This window comes from Cupressus sempervirens, chromosome 5, assembly GCF_028749045.1.
Source record: "Cupressus sempervirens isolate cs-2001-9-10 chromosome 5, ASM2874904v1, whole genome shotgun sequence".
NCBI lineage: Eukaryota > Viridiplantae > Streptophyta > Pinopsida > Cupressales > Cupressaceae > Cupressus > Cupressus sempervirens.
In genome coordinates, this window is record NC_143122.1 from 320,162,861 (window position 1) to 320,187,062 (window position 24,202).

At 34.6% G+C, this 24,202-nt stretch overlaps 2 protein-coding genes and 1 long non-coding RNA gene across 5 annotated transcripts in view; all 3 read left to right on the forward strand.

Annotated features, from left to right (window-relative positions):
* LOC149555945 (putative tocopherol cyclase, chloroplastic) overlaps nucleotides 1-24,202 on the forward strand; it is a 220,388-nt gene that overhangs the window by 163,543 nt on the left and 32,643 nt on the right. The window lies entirely within an intron of this gene.
* On the forward strand, nucleotides 19,290-20,105 carry LOC149555946 (uncharacterized). Its single transcript, XR_016364591.1, has 3 exons — nucleotides 19,290-19,626; nucleotides 19,738-19,886; nucleotides 19,976-20,105. It is a non-coding gene; the product is annotated as an uncharacterized LOC149555946 (long non-coding RNA).
* LOC149555947 (uncharacterized) lies at nucleotides 20,147-20,873 on the forward strand. Its single transcript, XM_089830074.1, has 2 exons — nucleotides 20,147-20,371; nucleotides 20,475-20,873. The coding sequence occupies exons 1-2, from the start codon at nucleotides 20,252-20,254 to the stop codon at nucleotides 20,757-20,759; spliced, it is 405 nt and encodes a 134-aa protein (XP_089686200.1). The 5' UTR covers nucleotides 20,147-20,251; the 3' UTR covers nucleotides 20,760-20,873.

Below are 24,202 nucleotides of genomic sequence, written 5' to 3' on the forward strand. Positions count from 1 at the left end.
GCAGAATTCCTTAAATATTTCAGTAGTGTATTCTTTCTTATTATTTGTTCTTAGAACTTTAATTTTATTTTCTAAGGAGTTTTCAGTGATAGTTTTGAATTCTTTAAATTTAGAAAGAATCTCTTCAGATTCTTTGCACTTAAGGAAGTATATCCATGTCTTCGTTGAAAAATCATCCACAAATATCACATAGTACAAGAACCCTCCTATAGATGGTGTAGACATGGGTCCACATAGGTTAGAGTGCACTAGTTCTAAAACATCTTTAGTTTTGCTCAAACTATGAGGAAATGATTTTTTAGTGTTTTTCCGTAAGGCACAACTTTTGCAGGATTCATTGTGAATGACTTAATTTAGGCATTCCAGATACCAACTTCTGCATAGATGTTAGAGTATGGAAGTTGATATGACTTAATCTTCTATGCCATATTTCATTTTAATTTGAAGTCTTATGAACAAGTGCAAGATTTTTTTTGGTGCAAAGCTCATATAGTTGTCCTTGTTGTACTCCTATTCTTAGAGCCTTCTTTATAGTTGAATTCTTAGGCCATGTTAGTACCTTACCTTCCATGAATTCAATTCTATAACCATCATCTTCAAGTTCAGATATAGATATTAAATTTCTTTTAATACCTGGTACATAAAGAACTCCAGAAAGCTGAATAGAATTTTCGGATTTCAATTTGATGGTGCAGGTCCCAATTCTTTTTACAAAATATGGATATTCATCACCAATTGTAACTTCTCCATCTGTTTCTATTTGCATGCTTTCTAGGTTATCTTGATATTCAGTGATGTGTCTTGAAGATCCACTGTCAACTGTCAAAGTGTTGGATTTGGTTGATATTTGACTAGATAATGCTGAATGGAAGGCATACTTCTTAGATTCATGATCTTCATTTGATTTATCAGTTTTGGCAAATGGAGCTTGAAGTTTAGATCGATCAGGACAAGTTAGTGCATAATGCTCATATTGATCACATCTAAAACATTGAATTTTGGAGAAGTCTTTCTTCTGTTTTGACTGTCCTTTTCCGTGAAAGTTTCTTTTCCTTTTGTTCTTCTTCTTTCCCTTCTTATGAGAGTTGGTGTTAAGAACTTGAATGTCTTCATCTAAGGTTTTATGTTTTCTTTTAATCATTAATCTCGATTCTTTTTGAAGACAATAAGATCTCAATTGATCTAGTTTTGGGATTTTAGATGTTGCACTTATACCTTGTACAAAGGATTCCCAAGAATTTGGTTGTCTCGTAACGCTATTAGTGATAACTCCTTGTTGTCAATCTCATTACTAACAAAAGATAATTGATCTCTCAATTTTGTGATTCTCATGAAGTAGCCATTCACTGTTTCTCCTTTATTCATGTTGATATTATTCTTTTGTCTTTTAAGTTTTCTGCCAGTGTTATTTACTATGAATGCATTTTCAAGAGCTTTAAACATGTGAAATGCTATAGCATGTTTTTCCACAATAGGCACTATGTGATCATGAATTGCATCCACGATTATCTTAATGGCTTTCTTATTTTTTCTATCAATTTAGTATTCTCCAGATCATCTTTAGGTTCTTCTTTTTCTTCTTTTACAAAAGATTCCAATTTGTTTTCTTTTAATAGCATCATTATATGAAGTTTCCAGGATTCGAAGTTATCAACACTTGTAAGGTGGTGTTCGAATCTTAACATGTTTTTCATCTTGCAGAGAAATGAGAGACTGCAATTTAATGTGAAATCTGATCTCTTAAACTTAATGAGATCTCTCCTTAACAAGGCTCTGATACCATGTAAAGTTTCTTACCAAATTTCAAACTTGTGGCTGATTGATGCACAACTTTTATTGTAGGTATGAACACTGTTGACAAAGGATAGATTTGCTCCAAAATCTGTATAAGTTAGTATAGAAATAACAGAGATAATATAATGTTCTTGAACTTGAAATGTCCTTCGATTCTTTGATGTGCTTGCATTAATTGATTTTGATGCCTTGTTTATTCAGACGGATCAAGTATACCTATCATGCGAAAGGGTGTGAGGATGAATGGTCATGTTTCCGAATGGAGACATGAACATTCATCGTCACACCGATTTGATGTTAACTAATCATGCCCGATTTGTTATAGACTTAACACAAGTCTAATAATGTATTACCAATCATTATGAACTGTAGTCCGATATAAAGTATAGATCAATAGTGATCTAAAATCAAAGGAATCTAAATAAGTTTCAATCATGCCTTAAATGATCTCAGAAAATATATATATGATCATTGGTTTCAACTGTGCATTGATTTAGATACAAGAATAATACATATGCTATATATATATATATATATATAAAACAATGTGCATCATAATATTGTATATATATACATATGTATATATATGCTGATCACAGTTATTGGCAGGCCAAAGCTACATGCTTTAACATCTTACCAAATGGTAAAATAAAAATGACACCAGCCCCATTACTTTCTTTGCTGCAAGCTCCATCAAAGTACATTTTCCATATGTCATCACGATCTTCCCGTACATGTAGTTCAATAGGGTGAATAACGTTTAAAGCTGGTTTAGATATACTCACCTGGAAGTTGTCCACATCGGACTGATAGAAATTAACCTTGAAATCGGGATTACAATCTTCCACTAAGTAATGTGATCTTGTCTCTCTCTCAATTCTAATTTCTTTACCACCCACTGTTATAGTGGCATAAGACAAATCAAGCTTGATGTCCCCACCAATCAAGTTTGACCAATGTCTGGATAATAACATGCGATAATTTGCAGGAATTTGTACAACAGTAATGTCAATTCTATATGAAATTTGAGGACACGTAGGAAATTTAAATTCATCATTTTTCATAATACCAACAGCAAGAACTGATCTATTATCAATTTTATAGCATTTTCCATATGGTGTATCAACCTTTAAACCAATTTCTTTTATTACATCAACAAACATAATATTCATTGTTGCTCCAGAATCAATCATGCAATACAATCCATAAATTTAAATAAAAGGTATCAACTTGATTAGAATTTTTATTCAATGAAGTCCCTAAATATGCAGTAGGAGGTTCCTCATTATCTCTTTATCCTTTTAATCATTTTAGTCTTCTATACTAGACAAAATCTTCACAGTCTCCTTGTCTCCTTCCTATAATCGGGGAATTTCATTTATTTCCATTGGCGGAATAAAAATATTTACTTTAGATAATGCATGATTCATAAAGGAGTTTCAATTAGACGCTTACTTGAGTTCTACTTGATTGATGGCTTGGTTAACTTGGGAGTCTGTGAAGTGTCTACTTGTTTGCCTTGAGCTTGGTTATTAACTTTCTTCGATGTGTCTTCTTGTTGTGGAGATTTGGCGAATATACTTGCAGGAATTCCCTGGTGTGCATTTGTAGTCTTGTTTCTTCGTTGATATGTATGTTTAGCCTGCTTGATGGCTGTAATAGCATAGGCTATGTTTTCTTCGTTGGTCAGCCTTCTTAAAGTAGGTATCTCCTCTTGATTTGAAAACACTTGTTGCACATGATTTTGCTGATCCATTTTCTTTGAGTAAGAATCTGAATTATGGTCCTCATCTAAATAATCTTCATCATCTCTACCCCATAAAGGTTCAGGAGACAAAGCATTAAGAATATGTTGCTTTTCCATCTCTTGGTTTTCTTCTTCTAAAATGGACTGTGCAACAATGCAATGATCAGATACATGAGGTAACCTGCAAACTTCACACCATGGTCCATCTTCAACCAAGTTGACTTTCTTTAAGGTATCAAGAGTATTCTTTACATAGTTAGACCTTTTTGGTTTTCCATCTTTCCACTTTGTATGATAAGGCATATCTTGCAATCTCGTTCTGTTATTTCTTTGAAATGGTGGTATTTCATTTTTGTTTTGCCTCATTTTCAAATCTTTCAGCATATCCATGATTTTCTTTAACTCATCCTTTTTGGGGCTTTAGGATTATACAACTTCATATCATCCCTTTTGTTCACCCTGCCAACTACCTTTCGATGGTTCTCAATTGTCGTGGCTATCTTGAAAGCTTGTGGTAGAGAAGTAGGCCTATGAGATGTTATGTAGTAATGAGTCTTACTATGAAAAGCACTTAGATAAAAATCAATTAGGAAAGGATCAACTGTCTTGATCTCACTTGGGATTTTGTTTAACACCTTATCAAATCTTTTGTTGAATTTGTTAGTGTAGTTTTTTTAATTTTCCTATTTTGCTAGGTTTTTCCTACACTTTTAATAATCTCGCTTAGGTTAATAAAACATGTCTTATTAGGTGAATGGTTGTGAGGTGTCACCTTCCTACATGTGAGCATCCATTAGCTATCTTGGGAAGATACTTTGCTATCTTTAGTCCGATAGATGGTTGCTCCTCATTGGTTGGTGTTGCCACCTCCTCCCTCTTCCTAGCCTATATAAGCATGCTACCTGGCTTGTATTTGTATCTCTTGTTTTTGCATCCTCTTAATGCTATTCTGCTTCCAGTATTTGCATTACTCTCTTGGAGACTAACTCTATGATGCTATTTTGATTTTGTATCATTTGCATTCATAGTTTAGATATTTACTCTTTGCACTAGTTTTCTGGGTTATTAATCTTTTCAGATTCTAACAGAATTCTGAAACTAACTCATTGATATTCTTTTTAATACTTGTTAATTCATGTGAAGCAAATGATGTATTTTTGTGATCCCCAAATTGCTCTATCAATTGATCGACGAAATCACACCATCTAACTATGGATCTCTCAGGAAGATTCCTATACCACTCAGATGCGTCTTGTGTTGAAGATTGCACAAAAAGTTTCATGAAGACATCTTCATGATCATCCATTTCTTCAATTGTACTCTTTAGAGCATTAATATTTTGCTTAGCAGATTCAACTCCGTTGCCGGAAAACTTTGGAATGACAGTTCTTAGCTCATCAGAAATTGGATTGGGCTACCCTCTTATCACATTGATATCCAATTGTCTATACCTTTTGATAACCAGAGGTTGTCTTATGATATGATTTCTCATCCCTTGATTTTGCATTCTGTAGCCTTGGTTATTGTGATTAATACCTCTATTAGTTTGAACCCTAGCATAGGGCTGCCTTAAGTTGTGTTATTGTGCAGAGTGCCTCCATCATGGTGTCTTGAATTTCCAGCATGCTGATTGTTGCTACAATGTCTCCCAAAACACTCATTCTGATTTCTATTTTGCCCATGATCAAACAAAGGATTCACATGGCTTAGCAAAAGATTGGTCTAAGTTTTTTCTGTGAGGACGGTTGTACTTAGACATTGTATTTACCTCTTCTTGAATAGGTTCTCTTCTTTCTTCTCTCCACTTTTCTTGCCTTTGTTTCTCTCCACTATTTTCTTTATTTTGCGAGAAACAATATCTGCTCTTGATATTCCTATTTTCTCCAGGATATGATTAGGTTGCCTCTTTAGTATTTTTACCATTTTTTCATTGTTTTTTTTAGATACTTCAGCCATTTTTCTAATGATTGCATCTGACTATTGAAACTCCTCTTCTTCCTCATCTACTTGAGTCATTTCACATCGTGGTTTTTCATCAACTACAGGGATTTGAAAGAATGGATTAAAATTCTCATCTTCCTTCTTAGGACTATTACGATTTGAATTAATTCCTTCATTTTGCCTATTAGTCCTTTCATGGAAGTCTCTATGTCCTGAATAACTCATGTTTGATGTTTGATTTTTACTTTTATTCTTTCTTGGCCTTCTTTTGAAAGTTAGTTCTTAGCACTTTCATCCTGATGATGGATCATTGAGTATGATCCGAAATGTTGATGGAAAAAAATCAGACACAATCTTACCTAGAAGCAGGAATTTAATTATCATGGATTGTGGAAATCTGTTATCTTTAGTTCTGTGAATTTATCTTGTCCTTGATTCACAGATCTCCTTCCCCACATGTACTTTAAAGATAGATGTCTAATTTCTTTATCTATTTTTATACAAATTAATTGACCATTCATGAACTATATATATATATATGATAGGGTTGCCACCCTCTTCAAGGGAAATAAGATTAAGTACTCAGGCTCTTCCTTAGTAGAGTATATGCCACACAAAAATATGGAAAGAAAAGATTCTTGGAGATATACAAATCTGAAACAAAAATTAGAACTTTAGTAAAACATAGAATCTCTTCTATATGATATTTAAAAAGCTTTTAGTGATATAAATGCTATGTCCGGTCTTTATGCTGATATGAAAAATCAGGAGTTTAAAAAATCAAAACAATATCAATTGTTGAAAAACTTTAACAAGCAAACAATTATCAAATGCTGAATTGAAGTATCCAAAACTTTTCTGAAATCTGAAATAGTGTTAATTATTCAAATGCTTTATTAAATAGGAAAAGATTAAATGCTGAAAAATATCTGTTCTAAACAAAATCTGAAATTCACCACAATGTCTTGATTAAATGAACTTCTATGCTGTTCTGAAAACAAAACACTTGTAAGGTTGACTTGCAAATCTTCCCCAGTAGAGTTGCCAAGTTGTTGGTTCCCAAAACCACATATTTGAAATCCTATGGGCCTTGCCAACTCAATGGTGAGATTCCAACTGGTTAAGGTCAACTTGACAGGATTGATCGATCTGATTCAAGTCCTTTGCACTTCTGGCTCTGCAAGGCTAAGGCGGGCACGCCTATTCTTGAACCAATCTCTTAAATCCAAGGAATTTATGGCAGATAATCTAATCACAAGTGCAATAAAATATTCTTCCAAATGGCAAGAAAATGAGATCTTTTAATTTGCACCACTTCAAATAAATATGTAAAATGTTGAATGTATATTGACTTCAAAACTTCACTAGTCACTTTAGGGCATAACATGCTTTAAATAGAATGTGTTTTAAAACTAAAGTATTCTGAAATTGTAAGTATTACAAATGTAATTTTTTGAAAGTAAAAATGTGTAAAATAAAAATGCTGATATAGATTTTATAAGACAAATGAATTCATACATAAAGAGAAACAGATACGAATTACTATTTCCTACCACAACACAAATGACTTATCTTTTAATGAATCAATGCCCTATTTATTTGGGCAATAGTCTTTCACAACACAGTTTTCTACATACAACTTTATGGGACAATATAATATTCTCAATTGCTAACATATTTAGAATGAAAAGGACTTAATCATATATGCAATCAAAACAAGGAATGAGAGAGTTATCTTTCATAAAATCTGTGAATTTTCACACACCAAATGCTATGAGTAAATATGCTTATGCACACTGAATTTAAAGCAATCCACAAATCAGCCTTGATAACCATAAAGGACGGAACTCTGCTAATGATGTTTTATCCCTATGCTCCCAAATGGACAAGATCATATAAGTTCACTGATTCATAAAGAATTAAGCACATCTGTATGCTTGATCATTGGTAAGTAACTATGATATAATGATCAAAATATATACAAAATCGAATATCCGCTTGACAAACTATCTCTTATTTTAATATCACCAAATGCCATATGTCTGGTGTTGTGTCCTATTTGCCTTTTGTATTCATATTTATGTACAGACAAAGAGCCACATAATACTTACCCAACCGATGTGTCTCTCTATAACAAAAAACTAATCGACTTTGTGTATCAAATGACTCTTAACATACATAATCACTTTATTTTATGTGATGATCAACTATCTATTGTTTAATCTAGTGGCAGCGAATCCAGGTATTATATCGGAATAAATAATCAACGTTGGCAACGTGAATTTTGTTCAATCTTGATTTGTATCAATGTCACATGCACTAGATTAGCTGGACGGTATTGGAAATTGTTTCAAGCATTTTAGTCATTCATTCTCCGTTTACTTATAGTCCTTCCCTTTTGTAAATCGGGTGGTACAAGGAGGCTCTTGTCAGGTGAATCCAAAAGGAATGGAGGGCAGACCATCTGATAATAATCTTGAAAATTTGAATTGAAGATAACTTGTGTTTTAATAATCACTTCCAGAGTCAATGATTTATGAATTATATGTAAGAGACTTCTCATTTTGGGCTTGCAGTTTGAAGACTTAATTTCCTTTTAGTAATACTTGTAATGTTCCCTCGTAAATTTTTTCGTTGTCATTAATTAGGTTAGAGTAACAAGACTCGCCACGAGTTAGGTGAGTTGCCCAAGTCAGTGAGATGGGTAACCTTGTTGGGTCAAAATGGCCCGTAACCTTGGCTTGGTGTGTCACCTTGGATGACTCGCCTGACTCTCCTGACTTGGCTGACTCGGTTGACTTGCCTAGTTGACTCAGCTGACTCATATAATTTTAGTTTTTGAAATTTTATTAATACATCTAAAATTTTCCTTTGTACTTATGTAATCGATGTATGTGATTAAATCACCTTCTATTTCATGATGTTATTGCGTCTTTAAGCTTTATTCAATAATGGGTGCATGGATTGTTCTTTAAATCCTAAAAAATCTCTAAATTTCAAGGGTTTTGTCACTTTGCCGAGTCACTACCGAGTCACGGGCAAGTCTAAGCCGGTTTATGAGTTGAGTTACCCTTGCTGAGTCAGGGCTGGGTTCGAGCCTCGGTTCTATGAATTAGTTACATGGTGGAGTCGTAGCCATTCCATTTATTACATCCTCCATACTAGACTCCAATCTGAATGCCAATTACACTGGTAGAGCGCTGAGCATTGTCATTGTAAGAAGTGTTGTGCGTTATTGCCACCCATGACAACGTCGAATGTAATGTTCACAGTTTCCATTCAGGGTTATGCTTCTGTGCCTCTTAGGTCTGTCAAGATGCGATCATGCTCTCCAATTTTACCATTTCTCAAAATGTTTGTGGGGGCCGCCAATACATTTCAACCCAGGATATTCAAGAACATTTTCGTGGACTGTATATGTGACAGTACTGTCAAGTGATTTTCCTTCATCCATGATCAAAGCCTTGACAATATCTGGGAGATACGATGGGAGATTCCTACAATAAATATAATATAATTTATTGCCACCATAATGATGTAATTCAATAATAAGGAAAATATATGCAAAGTTTTAACATGCTAAACAACATAGATAACAATATTAAACAATTGAGAAAGAGTGATTAATGGAAGCCTATATTCAGTGTTTTAGTTAGACGGGTCTTCATATGCCTTTGCAATGTCTCAACTTTTTCTGCAAATCCTCCTACAACTTTGATAACCTCCCCAAAATAGTCATCTCTTCGGAAAATAATTTCTTCTTTATGCGATGCCGTCCATACTCCTTATCTTTGTGTTATATATATTTCTGATTTTGTGTTCGATCAATGCTTAAACTGTGGTATGTCTGCCTTGAATTGTGTCGCTCAATGAACTTCATCACAGGCGGCAGATGCAAACTATGTTGGTTGAATACCCCAGTCCTCATGACCAGGAGAATATTATCGCTGAAGGGAAAATCTGAAGAATATCCTGTGTAATACCAGGCAGTCTCCACACTCATGAGTTTTAATCATATGTATATTTAATATATTGAATATGCCTCCAGTGCGCATATCCTATCATCCGTTTCTTGTAAATTAGTGTATTCTTTCCTGGAATAATCCATATGCAGAACTGAATTGATTTTACTTGGAAGCATTGGGGTATCCTTTTCTCCTTTAGGTCTAAACATAAAAACTAGACTCTCTCCAACTCCATGTACAACATGTGAGAGCCCTTGGTGTGCAAACTGTCGAATTAAATCATTTTCTTAAATGCAAATTCTTCGAAGACACTCTGTGTGAAGACACTGATATGTTCCACCAGTGGTATTAGAGCTAACTATTTCGTGTTCAGGAACAACACTTTTAGCTGACTGATTTTAAGTTGTCTCTTTGGTAGCGAGCTGAGCTTTGAATATAATACTAACTACCGGAAAGCAAGGAGAAGCTGTGAAGTTCTGTAAGGGCACTGCTATGACAAATTTGTACAGCTTGTCTTGAGTATTAATTCTTCTTACAGATGATGTGCTTCCTGAAATTTGCCCCTTTACTGTTACAGCTAGCAGAGCCACTTTGCTCAGAATAATTCCTCTGCATAAATTCGCATGAAGGTTCCAAAAGATGTTTCTTTTTCTTGATTTACAATTTTAACTGCTTTTCTTGTGATCTTTCAGCCTCAATTCGTGTTTCAAGGAGTCTTGCAACAGCTTGTATATGTCAGCTTTTGTGGACAGTAGCTTCAAAATTGTCTGCAAATTTCATCTCCTGTTGAGGGTCATTGAGCCCACTGAAACCAAACCGCTTGAGGTCTGTGTTAATAATTGATGACAGAAGATCCTCCTTGGGAAATATACCCAGCTTACAATGTGTTGGACACCAAAAAAGAAGAACATGATTATACCCAGCAAATAAAAAATCCCCATAATTACATTTCCAATACTGCTCCAACCTTTCAGATGCTGAGAAGTTTCACAACACAATCCAATCACATTCTTCTCGGAATTTGCAATTGTAGCAAGCAGAAGTCCTTGACCTCCAGCAGCAACAACATAATTTCTTTGATATAAATGACAATATGCCATCACTTCATCAAGTCCCCAACATTATTTCTCAAATGGAGGCCCTAATTCTTGCAAAAAATTATGGCTCCATCATGGAGTATGGAGATGGAGCGAATTGTGTGCAAAAGGACTTACAAGCAGAGACAATTAATTTAGATGCTAGTATGACTGAGCAAAAGCATGACTATAGGGATCTTCCACTCAACAAAGACCACAGTGCAGCTGATAACGCCTCAAAGGCTAAACATAAGTCAGATACCAAAGACTGCATTGATGAAGCAAAACCAATAAGTATTGTCCATAAGGATGATGCATCTGATACAACAAAGGATCAGATGTTGGGGCTTAGCAAATGATTAGATATGTTGGGGCTACATGATTATGAAATTTGTTTCTTTTCAAATGCTCTTGTTGATTGAACGATATAATACCATGATCAGAAGGAATGAGTTGTTATATCATCAGAATCAGGTGTTCGATAGAGGAAAGGATCAAAGATAACTTTTGGGGGGCCCGTAGCCAACCAATTTCATTTTTGCATCAGATTAAGCTAAGTCACAAGGTTTGAGTTCGAGTTCGACAACCATGAAGTTGAAATGATGTTCGACAAGGTCCAAAAAGTTCGAAAAAATTTGACATAAATTTTGCCTTACATAATTTTTAATATATTAGTAAGAATACATAAACATATAAATATTAATATTTTAGTAATAAAAAACAGAAATAAAATATACATAAACATTAATGTTTTCTAATAAAAAATAAATAAAAATAATTTACTATATATATATATATATATATATATGTTTATAAGTAATGTAATAATAAATAAATTAATAATAATAGATAAACATATGAATATTAATATTTTACTAATAAAAAACATAAAACATTGGCAAGAGCCTACATCACAACGGTGAATTGTGAGCCTCTTAATTTGGAGGTCTTGGTTTCGAATCTACTCAAAAGATTAAGTAATAATCAAAATAATTAATGACAACAAATAATAATGATTAACCTTGGCTTCAACTTCTTACTGATAAAAAAAAAAAATACATAAAACATTATTGTTTTTCTAATAAAAAATATACATAAAAATATTTTAGTATTGATAAAGTAATAAAAATTACATACATGAGAATAAAGTTATAAACTAATGAAACCTAAAAGAATAAAGTTATAAACTAACAAAACCTAAAAATTAAATGAAAATCTTTGAAGATGTTTGTGGGAACTTGGTAATGTCAAGTCGTTTCCATGTTTACAGATTTTTTTCCCACCATTGCCCACTCCAAATGTCCGTGGGAACTTGGTTATGTCAAGTCGTTTCCATATTTACAAAAGTTCTCCCACCATTGCCCACTCCTTGACTTGGCCTAGCAATCAATTTAGTTTCTAGTGGGTTCATATTATGGTGAGGTCGGATGAGCTGCATATGACCAATTGCTGGACTGTGCTTCGATCTTGACAGGCGCTTGTCCAACTCTATGTTCAGCTCAAACGGTGAGGGTGTTCTTATGACATACTACAACCACCAGAAGCCAAAAACCCTAAAAATGCAGTAATGAAATATATCTTCTAGAAAATGACAACCAAACTACTACTGTACAAAAATATGGCCGAACTTCACCGTTTTATTTTTTATTTTTGTGGGTTTGCTGAATTTTGAACCTGAAGCCGAAAATTCAGCGAACCCTGTGACTTAGAAATTAAATTTAAATACTTGGTCTGCTTCTCTAGAGATAGCTTGAATTTCATTATGCCCATAGGGGGCATATGTCTTGACAAGAGCCACTGATGGAGCCCTAAATTTTGGCAAATTAGGGCCTCCATTTGTGGAATAATGTTGGAGACTTCATATAAATTGTCATTGATGGATTATATATGATTGTCATAACATCCTAGTTGTTAAAGTATAGCTTCAGTAGATGTGTTATTGATACTATGTTTCTATATACAGAAGGAATCATTCATACATACATACATATATTAGAGAAGTAAAATCATGTGTTAAATCAATGTTTGTTTTTATATATATATATATATATATATATATATATATATATATATATATATATATATATATATATATATATATATATATATATATATATATATATATATATATATATATATATATATATATAATGTAATTAGAAATTCCTTATCACCCGATACTCATATTTATATTTGTTTGGGCATATAATAGTTTGCATCGGGCATTAGCATCGGGTTGTATTAAGTATTATTTAGGCCTTATTTTGTATGGCCGACTATGAGTACATATCCACACAGGGACATGACTCTACATGGCCGTTGGCCGCGTAGAGTCAAGCCCCTATGGGGGTATATACTCTTCCCTTCATATTTATAATGATGCCGTCGAGTTTTGTAGACATCAATCAAATTGGCAATGCTCTATTCTATCATCGACCGTCATACAAGCTATAGTAAATAACAGATTCAGAAAGTTACACATTTCATATATCATCAGTTAGATTAGAAAATCAATCTGATATATATTCAGAATTAATAAATTAATTTGAAGCAACAAAATTACATACAGTCATCTTACATTTGATCTCTATCAGAGATTCTATACTTTCACATGGTATTTGAGCCATTTTGATAGAGAAATTCAATCTCAGAATTGTTAAATATCAGATTTTAAACATCTTCAATTCAAAATGGTGAATCATGTAAGGTTAGAGGATAGACTTGAAGGAGCGTCAAATTCTGCATCATGGAAAATTCGAGTTATGATTATTCTATGAGAGATGGAATTAGAAGAATATATGGAGTCAAATAAACTGATACTAGAAAATGATCTAGACTAAACAACATGGAAAAGACACAACAATAAAGCCTTGAAGATTATCATAGATTCTGTAAAGGATCACATTCTCCCCTCTATATCAAGTTTTAAGACAACTTTTGAGACGTTTTCCACAATTAAGAATACTTTCGAAATTAATAATGCTAGTAGATTGTTAACATTGAAGCAAGATTTACTATACATCAAAATGAACAATGGAGAATCAGTTAGGTCTTATTTTTAAAGAATTTCAGAGTTGACAAATCAACTTGCAACTATTGGAAATCAAGTAGACGACAAAGACCTTAGCATTATAGCTCTAAAAAGACTACCACTATCTTGGGAAACATTTATTTGTGGTCTCAGTTCTCGACTTGATCTTCCTAAGTTTCAACTAAAAAACGAATGTACTCAAGAAGTGTCAAGATTACTTTCTAGAGGAATCAATTTAAATCAAGAGGGAGACATTCAGGCTCTTGAAGCCAATACCAACAATAAAGGAAAGAAAGGTAAATTCAAATGAAATAGAAAGGAATTCAACAAAACACACAAGAAAAGAGATTGGTCAAAATTACAATGCTTCAAATGTGACAAATTTGGTCACACTCATAACTTCTGTCCAAAGCGAAAGAAAATTCAAGCAGCTCCAGCAGAAATCAACGATGAAAAAGATGAAAACTTCGTATTCTATATAGCACTCTCAAGTGAATTAAACTCCAACAAAAACACTTGGATCATAGATAGTGGAGCATCATGTCATAACACGAGTTTTAGAGATAAATTTGAAAGCTTTGAAGGATAGTCCTTTGAAGAAGTAACCATTGGAGACAACTCTACACACTTGGTAAAAGGTATTGGATCATGTTCAACTCAACTAAATTCCGGTATTACTCTTCAACTTAAAAGCGTTTTGTTTGTACTTGGCATAAAAAGAAATTTGGTCTCCCTCTCCGGTCTTGCTCACAAAGAGTATCAAATCACCTTCCAATAAGATGATGGACTATCTTGGCCAAAGAATTCTAATATCAAGAAAGCTATATCCATTGGATTTAGAGAGGGAAGATTATATAAACTTTGTAACCATCAAAATTTAGCTCTAAATCATGAAGCATCAAACACAAATGAAAAATGGCATAGAAGACTAGGTCACCTTCATTTCCATGCCTTAACATCCATAGGAAAAATTGTAACTGGGTTACCTATTCTTAAACCTGATCATTTAGGCATTTGCAAAGGATGTGCCCTAGGTAAAAACACAAAAGGATCCTTTCCCAAAAGTGAACACAAATCTAATTTTGTACTTGAACTTATTCATACTAATCTATGTGGTCCTATGTCTGTACCTTCCCTAAATGGATGTCTCTACTATGTGATCTTTATAGATGACTATTCTAGGAGAACTTGGATTTACTTAAACAAATGGAATCAATCAAAGTGTTAACCAAATTCAAAGAATTCAAAGCCCTAGTTGAAAACCAGTCTAGATAGAAAATTAAAACCCTAAGATCAGATGATGGAGGGGACTACATCTCAAAAATCTTTAAAGACTGCTGCATTTCTGTTGGGATTAAGAGGGAGTTTTTTGTACCATATAATCCTCAACAGAATGTAGTCGCAGAACGGAAAAACAAATCCATTATTGAATCAATTAGAGCTATGATGTATGATCAAAATCTTCATACCTTTTTTTGGGCTGAAGCTTCTAATACTGCTTTTTATATTCAAAATAGATGTCCTCACTCAATATTGGAAAATACAACTCCTGAATAAGTATTTACAGGCAACAAACTAGAGTTAAGCTGCCTAAGAATATTTGGGTGTCTTGTGTATCTTCATATTCCTAAAGAAAAGAGAACCAAATTAGAACCATCTGGAAAGAAGGGTATACTCATCGGATACAGTGAATCAACCAAAGGTTACAGGATCTATGTTCCTGGACAAAGAACCATTGAAATCAGAAGAGATGTAAAATTTGAAGAAGACATTGCCTTTAATCTTCCCAAGAACATTGAAGAATCATACTCCGAACCTACCGTTGAACTAGATGAGAATCTTGCAGTAGAGAATGAGAGGGAGAATAATATTGAACATGTTACACCTTATATTCCAAATTTAGAGTATACTGAAAATCCTAACAATAAAAAGAGACCACTTTGGGCTAGAAAAATGATAGAAGAAAATCATATAGAACCTAATGAAGTAGTTAGAGAAAACAAGAGAACAAGGAACCATTATTGCTATGTAGCATTACTCTGTGAACTCATCAAAACAAAACCTACAAATGTCGTAGAAGCTTTATCAAGCAAATCTTGGAAAGATGTAATGATTGAAGAATATCAATCCATACTAAAAAATAATGTGTGGGATGTTGTACCTTGACCCAAAAATAAATCAGTTGTCTCTTCCAAATGGCTATACAGAATCAAGCATGCACTAGACTGTAGCATTGAAAAATACAAATCCAGATTTATAGCTCGTGGATTCTCTCAAAAGCAAGGAATAGATTATGAAGAAGCATTTGCTCCAGTCGCTCGGTACACATCTGTTAGGACCATCATAACTATTGCTGTTGAATGCAAATGACGTTCTGGAGACGACAACTCCGACTCATTCCCTGGCAATGGCACCAAATGTTCAGCCCGTGGGTGAACATGAAATAAACATATAACTTAACAAAGTGAAACACTATTTATTCATTAAATGCTTCTGTACATAACAATAATGTTCAATACCAATATGATGTCAATTACATAAGTGTATGCCACATTTATAACATTCGACACGGTACCAATGAAGCCACACAACCATGTCCGTACCCGTAACCGTCTAACTACCCAGTTTGCCAAACAACAATTGCGGCATCCAAAGGGTCGAAAATACATCAAATGGATGTCAAAACAACTTTTCTAAATGGTGAAATTGAAGAAGTATATATCGAGCAACTAGAAGGGTTTATTACTCATGACAAAAATTCCCATATTTGTAAACTAAAAAAAGCACTATATGGTCTTAAACAAGCACCTGGGACATGGTACAAAAGAATAGACAACTATCTCTCAAAATTAGGGTATTCCAAGAATGAAGTTGATCCTAACATATACCTCAAAATAAATGGAGATGATATGGATATTCTTGTATTATATGTTGATGATTTACTAATAACAAGTGAAGAAGATCTTATAGCTAAATGCAAATAGGAATTAGCAACGAAATTTGACATGAAGGACCTAAGACTTCTTTATTACTTCTTAGGTCTAGAAGTCTGGCTAAAGGAGAACCATTTTCTTAAATCAAGGAAAATACATTTTTTGATATTTTAACGAAGTTTGGGATGATGGATTGTAAACCGGTAACTACTCCTATGGAAGCTAATTTACATAAACTAAAGAATGACAGATTGGAATATGAACCTACTGATCCTACTTACTACAAGCAGATTATCGGGTTACTGATGTACTTGGTTAACACTCGTTTGAATATTTGTTGTGCAACTAATACATTAAGTCAATTCATGTGTGAACCAAAGAAGATACACCTTATGGAAGCTAAGCACATCTTACGATACTTAAGAGGTTCATTTGTTATGGGACTCAAATATGATTAAGTTGAAATTAATCTTCATGGATATTGAAATTCGGATTGGGCAGGCAACTCTACTGATCGTAAGAGTACCACAAGATGTTGTTTCAGTCTTGGGTCAGCAATGATTTCTTGGTTCAGCAGAAAACAATCTTAGTTGCCTTAAGTTCCACTGAAGCAGAATATATAGCCTCGTCCATGGGAGCCAGAGAAGCAGTATGGATGTGAAAGTTGCTAGTTGGATTGTTCAAAAAACATTTAAAGCCAACTATCATTCATTGCGATAATCAAAGCTGTATCAAGCTTTCGGCAAATCCAGTTTTCTACAATCGATCTAAGCATATTGAGATACCTTTACATTACATTAGGGATATGGTAGATCGAGATGTTACCAAACTAGATTACATAAGTACAAATGAGCAAACAACAAATGTTCTTACCAAACCTCTTGCGAACCTAAAATTGGAATATTTCAGAGGAAATCTCTGTATGATCAAATTGTAATTATGGATATTGAACTTAAGTTTCAATTTTTATGTGTGTGTGTTTATGCTTCTAATTCAATAGTTGCATCAGATACGTAATGAAAGATGACGATCTTTCATGGACATATATTCAAAAGGTAATCATTGTAAGGTGATGATCTTACAAATGATAGACTTGTTATAATGACAATTTATATTGTTGTTCCGGATATCCGAAAGTCTTTGATAACGAAAATATTATGATCAGACTACATTTAATTATTGTCCTGGAGTGTCGGAGATCATAATACTTGTTATGATAGAGTTCATGACATTATGGTTATAGTTATTTGACAAGTCACTAGTTCAGATTGTTAAAGTCAGATAATCTGTTCTCTTGATAGGTATCATTAATGTTGATACTAGTTTGTATTTCAGGGGTACTTGAGAAATTTTGATATCTCACTTCTCCCTTGCTAAGAGGGAGTGTTAAAAGTATAGCTTCAGTGAAAGTGATATTGATATTGTGTTTCTATATATGATTCCTTCTCTTTGTGTGTGTCTCTATATATATATATATATATCGTAGTAATGAGAATTGCTCGAAAATTGCGTGAATCGGCGATTCAGCGATAAGATTCAAGGTGGTCAATTTTTTTGGAGTCGAGAATCGCCACACCCAATTTTTTTGGATGAATCGCATGAATCGCCGATATCGGCGATTCATCAAAAATTTGCATAAGAAATCACCTGCGGCTAGAAAAGTATGGAGTTGTAAATTTATAAAAAATAACTTGTTTTTTTAACTTTCTTTTTGATCTATTCTCTTTGTTATAACCCTAAAGGGTCTTCTATTTGTTAAGCATGAGTAGAAGAGAGGAAAAGTGAGAGAGAAGAAGAGAAAAGAAAAGCCATAGGTTTTTAACCGGCAAGAAGGAAGAGCACCAAAGAGATCAGCAGTCCATTTGGGGGGGCCATCAATTGCATTGGGAGCATTAGGGAGACAATATCAACACTCCTCAACTCATTTGCAAGAGGTAAGTGCTCATTTTTTTTTTGCATGTTAGTGTATTATACATTTTTTCTTAAATTTTTAGTGTATTATGTATTTTTTGTTAATTTTTTATAGTTTTCAAGATTTTTAGTTTAAATCTTGAATGTTCTTTATTTTTACTAAGTTGCAAACTAGGGTTTCTTGTTTTGTAGCTTTTATTAGCTTCAAACTTTGATATTTTACATAATTTTTTTTATTGCAGCAGCCTTTGCTTTCATTTTTCACAAATTCTCAATAGGTAAAAAAGATATAACGAAGAGTTTCTTGTAAGAACCAAATATCAAACAAAATGTATGTTTTGTAAAGAAAAAATAACTTTTGGAAGTATTTATAGATTGAAATACCACATTGCTGCTATACCTGGACACGATGTTACAATTTGCACTCACCAAACTCTTGAGGCAAAACGCACTTAATGGCATTAGAAAAAATTGAAAAAGACAAAGCGAATAGGAAAATGCAACTTGAAGGGTTAAGGGGTATTGGCTCCCATGTTCCCGCATCCTCAGCCGCATCCACATCTGCATCTGCATCAGCTTCCGCATCCGTAAGTTGTGTTGGAGAGGGTTCTTCTAGGCCTCTTTTTTATTCTAGTTCTTCTACTTGTGCTAGTCCTAGTGCTAGGCAGTCACATACCTAGACAGAGTCCCACACCAACCTATTGTAGCCTAGAGTGCGGAAAAACAAAATGGATAGTTGCTTTGTGCCCTGCACTACTCCTGGTTCCCAACCCACGCTTGAGGACATGGGTTTGAACAAGGAGATTCATGATGCTGCCAGAAAGGAGATATGCAAATTTTGGTACTTTTGCAACATTCCATTTATTGCAGCCAGGTAATTGATTCTTTTTTCTTTGTTTTCTTTAGAGTTAAAATTAAAAGTAAAAGTAAAACTTTAATTATATCTAATTGTTTTATAATTTGAGTCTTTGACATCTAAATTTTAATTTGTGATAGGGCTCCTTATTAGTAGAACATGATAGATGCAGTTGCTATTTGTGGTCCAGGGTTTAAAGCCCCAACTGAGGCTGAGTTGAGCGGATACCTCTTGGATGAGATGGTAGAGGACATGAGGGTTGAGCTCGAGGAGAACCGAAAGGAGTGGATTGCAAAGGGTTGCACCATCATGATTGATGGTTGGACAGATAGGAGGAATAGAACACCCTCAATTTTCTTGTATCCTGTGGAGGTGATTGATCATTTTACTTTCCTACATACATAATTGTAAATTTTGATTTGTTGAATGCTAATTTGTTGATGATTCATTTAATATTATAATTCGTTGTTTTGTTACTTGTAGGATATACCATGTTCATCAAATCCATTGATGCTTCTGCACATGTAAAAAATGCCACATACTTATATGAGGCTATTGAGAAAGTCATACCAGAGGTGGAGGAACAAAATGTGATCCAAGTGGTGACGGATAATGCAACAAGTTATGTTGCTGTAGGTAAACTTTTAACTTTTCAAGTTTTGAAAATAAATTTATTTGAATTTTGAAATTTGAATTTCTAATTGACTTAAAATTGTTGTAGGTAAACTTTTGATGGAGAGGCACCCCACCATATTTTGGTCCCCTTGTGCGGCACACTGCATTGACCTGATGTTGGAGGAAATTGGCAAACTTGAGTTTGTCATGTGTGGAAAGGGCTAAAAACATATGGAAGTTCATTTATAATCATTCATTTGTCCTTAGCACAATGAGAGAGTACACAGGAGGCAAGGAGTTAGCTCGCCCAGGTATCACGAGGTTTGCCTCGAATTTCATCACCTTGTAGTCCTTGTTGACATTAAGGGATGAATTGAGGAGCATGTTTCTTGGGCCGGAGTGGATTTCCTCTTCCTATGCTATGACCACTGCAAGGATAGATGTGGCGGATTGCATATTTGATGAGGATGGTTTTTGGAAACCTGCTAGAGAAATCTTTAAGGTAAATTTATTGCAATTAACATTTAGTATTTTACTTTTACTTTAAGTTATATTATTTTATATTTAAGTTTTGACTCAAATTTTTTGTTTTACTTTATATGTAGGTCACTGAGCCCTTTGTAGCTTTGCTACGAACTGCTGATGGGGAGAAGCCCTCTATGGGTTACATTTATGAGGGCATGGATAGGGCCAAGGAGGCCATCAGAGCCCAATATGTAGGAGTGCAGGAGAGGTATGGCTCTATTTGGGACATCAGGGATAGGAGATGGCAGAATCAACTCTATCAACCCATCCATGTAGCAGCTTACTATCTGAGTCCGGCATTTCGTTTCCATCCTGAGTTCAAGGCGGATGTGGAGTTTCTCACTGGCTTATACACAATGATTTAGAGGTTGAATAGCAATGAAGATTACGCTGCTGCGATTGTTGAGCTAGACCAATTCAACAATAAAGAGGGGCCACTTTTCTCTGGCAGGGTGGCCATAAATGCTCAGACAACACTATAGCCAGGTAAAAATTAAATAATATATTCAGTGTTCATGAATCTAGATTCTAAACTTAAAGTTGATTATATAATGCATTAATTTTAGAGTTGTAATTTGTAAATGGGACTAATTGTTTTTGTTTTTCCTTATTTCAGATAGATGGTGGCAAATGTTTGGGGCCACAACCCCAAACCTTCAAAAAATTGCCATCAGTATTCTGAGTCAGCCGAGCAGCGCTTCTGGATGTGAGTGCAGTTGGTCCATGTTCGAGCACATCCACTCGAAGAGGAGAAATAGGTTGACAGTGCAGAGGTTGAATGATCTTTTCTTCGTTCATTACAACCTTCGTCTTAGGATTAGACAGATTTTGGGCGCTGACTCCTCTCCGATCATTTTGGAGGAGCTTGATCCAGAACCAGAGTGGATCACAGAGACTGTGGAACTAGTCTTCACTGAGGAAGACTGCGCCTGGGTTGAGCAGGTGGATGTAGAGGTTGAGGCTGTGGCCAGGGCAAAGGAGGTAGCTAGAGCACGTTCAGGCATTGGTAGACGCACACGCGCATGCACAGACGTAGGTCCTAGCATCGTTGTTCGTGAGTCCATTGCCCATGTAGTGGACATGGCTCGATAGTCCTCGAGGACCTACCTGAGACGCCTTTCTCCTAGGCACACTGGATACTTGAGGTTGAGGCTGTAGCAGAGCTAGAGGATGATGATGAGGATGATGAGGCTCAAGCTGGAGCCTTGTTTTTATATTTTGTTTACACTGTATAGATATTGATAGTGATACTGAATCACTGATAGACATACGTTTCAAACTTTCATGGATCTTCATCTTAGATTTATACATACATTTATGATTTGATGTCTTATAGATCTTCATGATTTCATCTTACATACATTCTATGATTTGAATCATTATGATCATTTAATTTTTATTTACTTCAGCTAGCCTACAATTTATATTTTAGTACATAATGATAACATAGTTACGTATGTGATGGATTTTATGTTTCATGTTTATGTATGTTAAGTTTTAACTTCTATTTGATGATGTTATAGTGTGTTTAAGTTATATTCAATAAAGGGTGAATGAAATAAGTCTTAAATTGTTAAAATCTCTACATTTAAAGGGTTTTTTCAAATTTGCCGATTCATCGCCAATTCACCGACGATTCACCCCCGATTCACGATTCGATTCGGCCGTGTTGATTCCAATATGATTCCGATTCTCGTTACTTTGATATATATATGTATGTATGTATGTGTAATAAACTCACTAAATTTCCACCACTACATTCAGAACTATAACTAGGGTATTTTGTCAAACAGTTGTCATACAACCTCTAACCCTTGAGCTAATATACATTCAGAATGATCTATTCCATTTGTTTTCCTTTGAATCCAATATTAAAAGCAGAGAGGATTAATCATCAACATTCAAATAAAGCGCGAAGACAAATCAATTGAGATTAACGTTTAGTATGCATGACACATTGAAAACAGAAAAAAACCAAAGTCATTCACAGTATTTAGCAAACAAAGTGATACGTAATCTGGTTTGGGCAACTTCAATGATGTACAGAGGTAAGGTAGATAATAGACCCGATTTAATGGTGGACGTTGGAAGATGTTTGTCTGAAGTATTGAACTCGACACCAATGTTGGAGTTTCCACAGGCTCCTCTCGGCTATATTCCCGACTACCATTGGACTTATGGAGTTAGTCGACACTTGTGAGTGGAGAAAGAAGGCCAATGCTATGGCCAATTTGCAAATGCCACGTGACCTTGTCAATGGTGGAATCCAACTTGCTGTAGCTTCCTTTCTGGGTGGAGGTTCAGACGCTTGTGACCAAAGAAGAGTTGCCTCTCTTGACTCCCTGTAACACCGTAGCTTCCAAGCTATGACCTACCCCTAATCGAGGGTGTATAACTTCCTTCCGGCGTCATAGTATTGCCATCAAGTCACAGAATGCTAAGGGAAAACACACTACGGTTCAATGGTGTTTGGAATGCCGCCTCTTCCTCTTCCTACATACCTCTTCAATCTGCTAGGATGGAGCTCTCGGACCCATAACTTATTTGCTATTACCACTCAACTTTCTATTGTCCTGCCAGAACGTCTGTTCCTCAAATACAAATCACACAATGTACTCCACTTACACTGCTAAGAAAATTCGATTACTTACCTCCAACTGATTCCAATATCCAGCCTTGCTGATTTCTGCCTATGTTGTGCGTTAATTTTAGAGAGAGAAACTTGGGGTGACGTCCAAATTTCTCGGAACTAAACTCAAGGGGTTTTGTCATCAGAGTTTTCTGACCAGTCACATTAAAGCAATCGGAATATGAAGTGTATTGATTTCATAAACTTCTTGTGTGTGAATCGCAATGCAAGGTCCCTTCTTTTATAACCTCGAAGTGAGGGAAAAACATTGAAATAAGGGATGTGGGATAAAATAACACTTTTGTCCTATAGTCACTTAAGTCACTTTATAAAGTAAATGACTTTATAACATAAAGTAACTTTATCCACACACTTTAATATAATAATTGGGGTACTTAAGATAAAATCTCCGATATGACTGGTAGGCATCCTGATAGTTAATGTTGTTAATCTATCGGATGTGGAGATAGATTAAGCTGGTGCCATAACACTAGTGCGGAGAAGAGGACATGACAGTATGTATGTATGTATGATTACTTATATAAATTAGAGAAGTAAAATCATATACGTTACACACACACACACACACACACACATATATTCCTTATCACCCGATACTCATATCTATATCTGTTTGGGCATATAATAGTTTTCATCGGGCATTAGTATCGGGTTGTATTAAGTATTGTTTAGGTCTTATTTTGTATGGCCGACTACGAGTACATATCCACGTAGAGTCATGCCCCTGTGGGAGTATGTACTCTTCCCTTCATATTTATAATGACGCCGCCGAGTTTTGTAGACATCAATCAAATCTGCAATGCTCTATTCTATCATAGGCCATCATATGAGCTGCAGTAAATATCAGATTCGGACTGTTACACATTTCATATATCATCAGCTAGATTAGAAAATCAATCTGATATATATTTGGAATTAATAAATTAATTTGAAGCAACAGAATTACATTCAGTGATATTACATCTGATCTCTATCAGAGATCCTATACTTTTACACTAGTCGGCTGTACCTTAAGATTCGGGGAGTAATATAAAGATACATGTATATCGACGAATGGAACTAGAAACTCAACAACAGGTGCCGAACAAGTCCCAAAGTATTATAATACTCAACATCAACGAGTGTACTGTGCAGATATATAAACAGCATGTCATAATA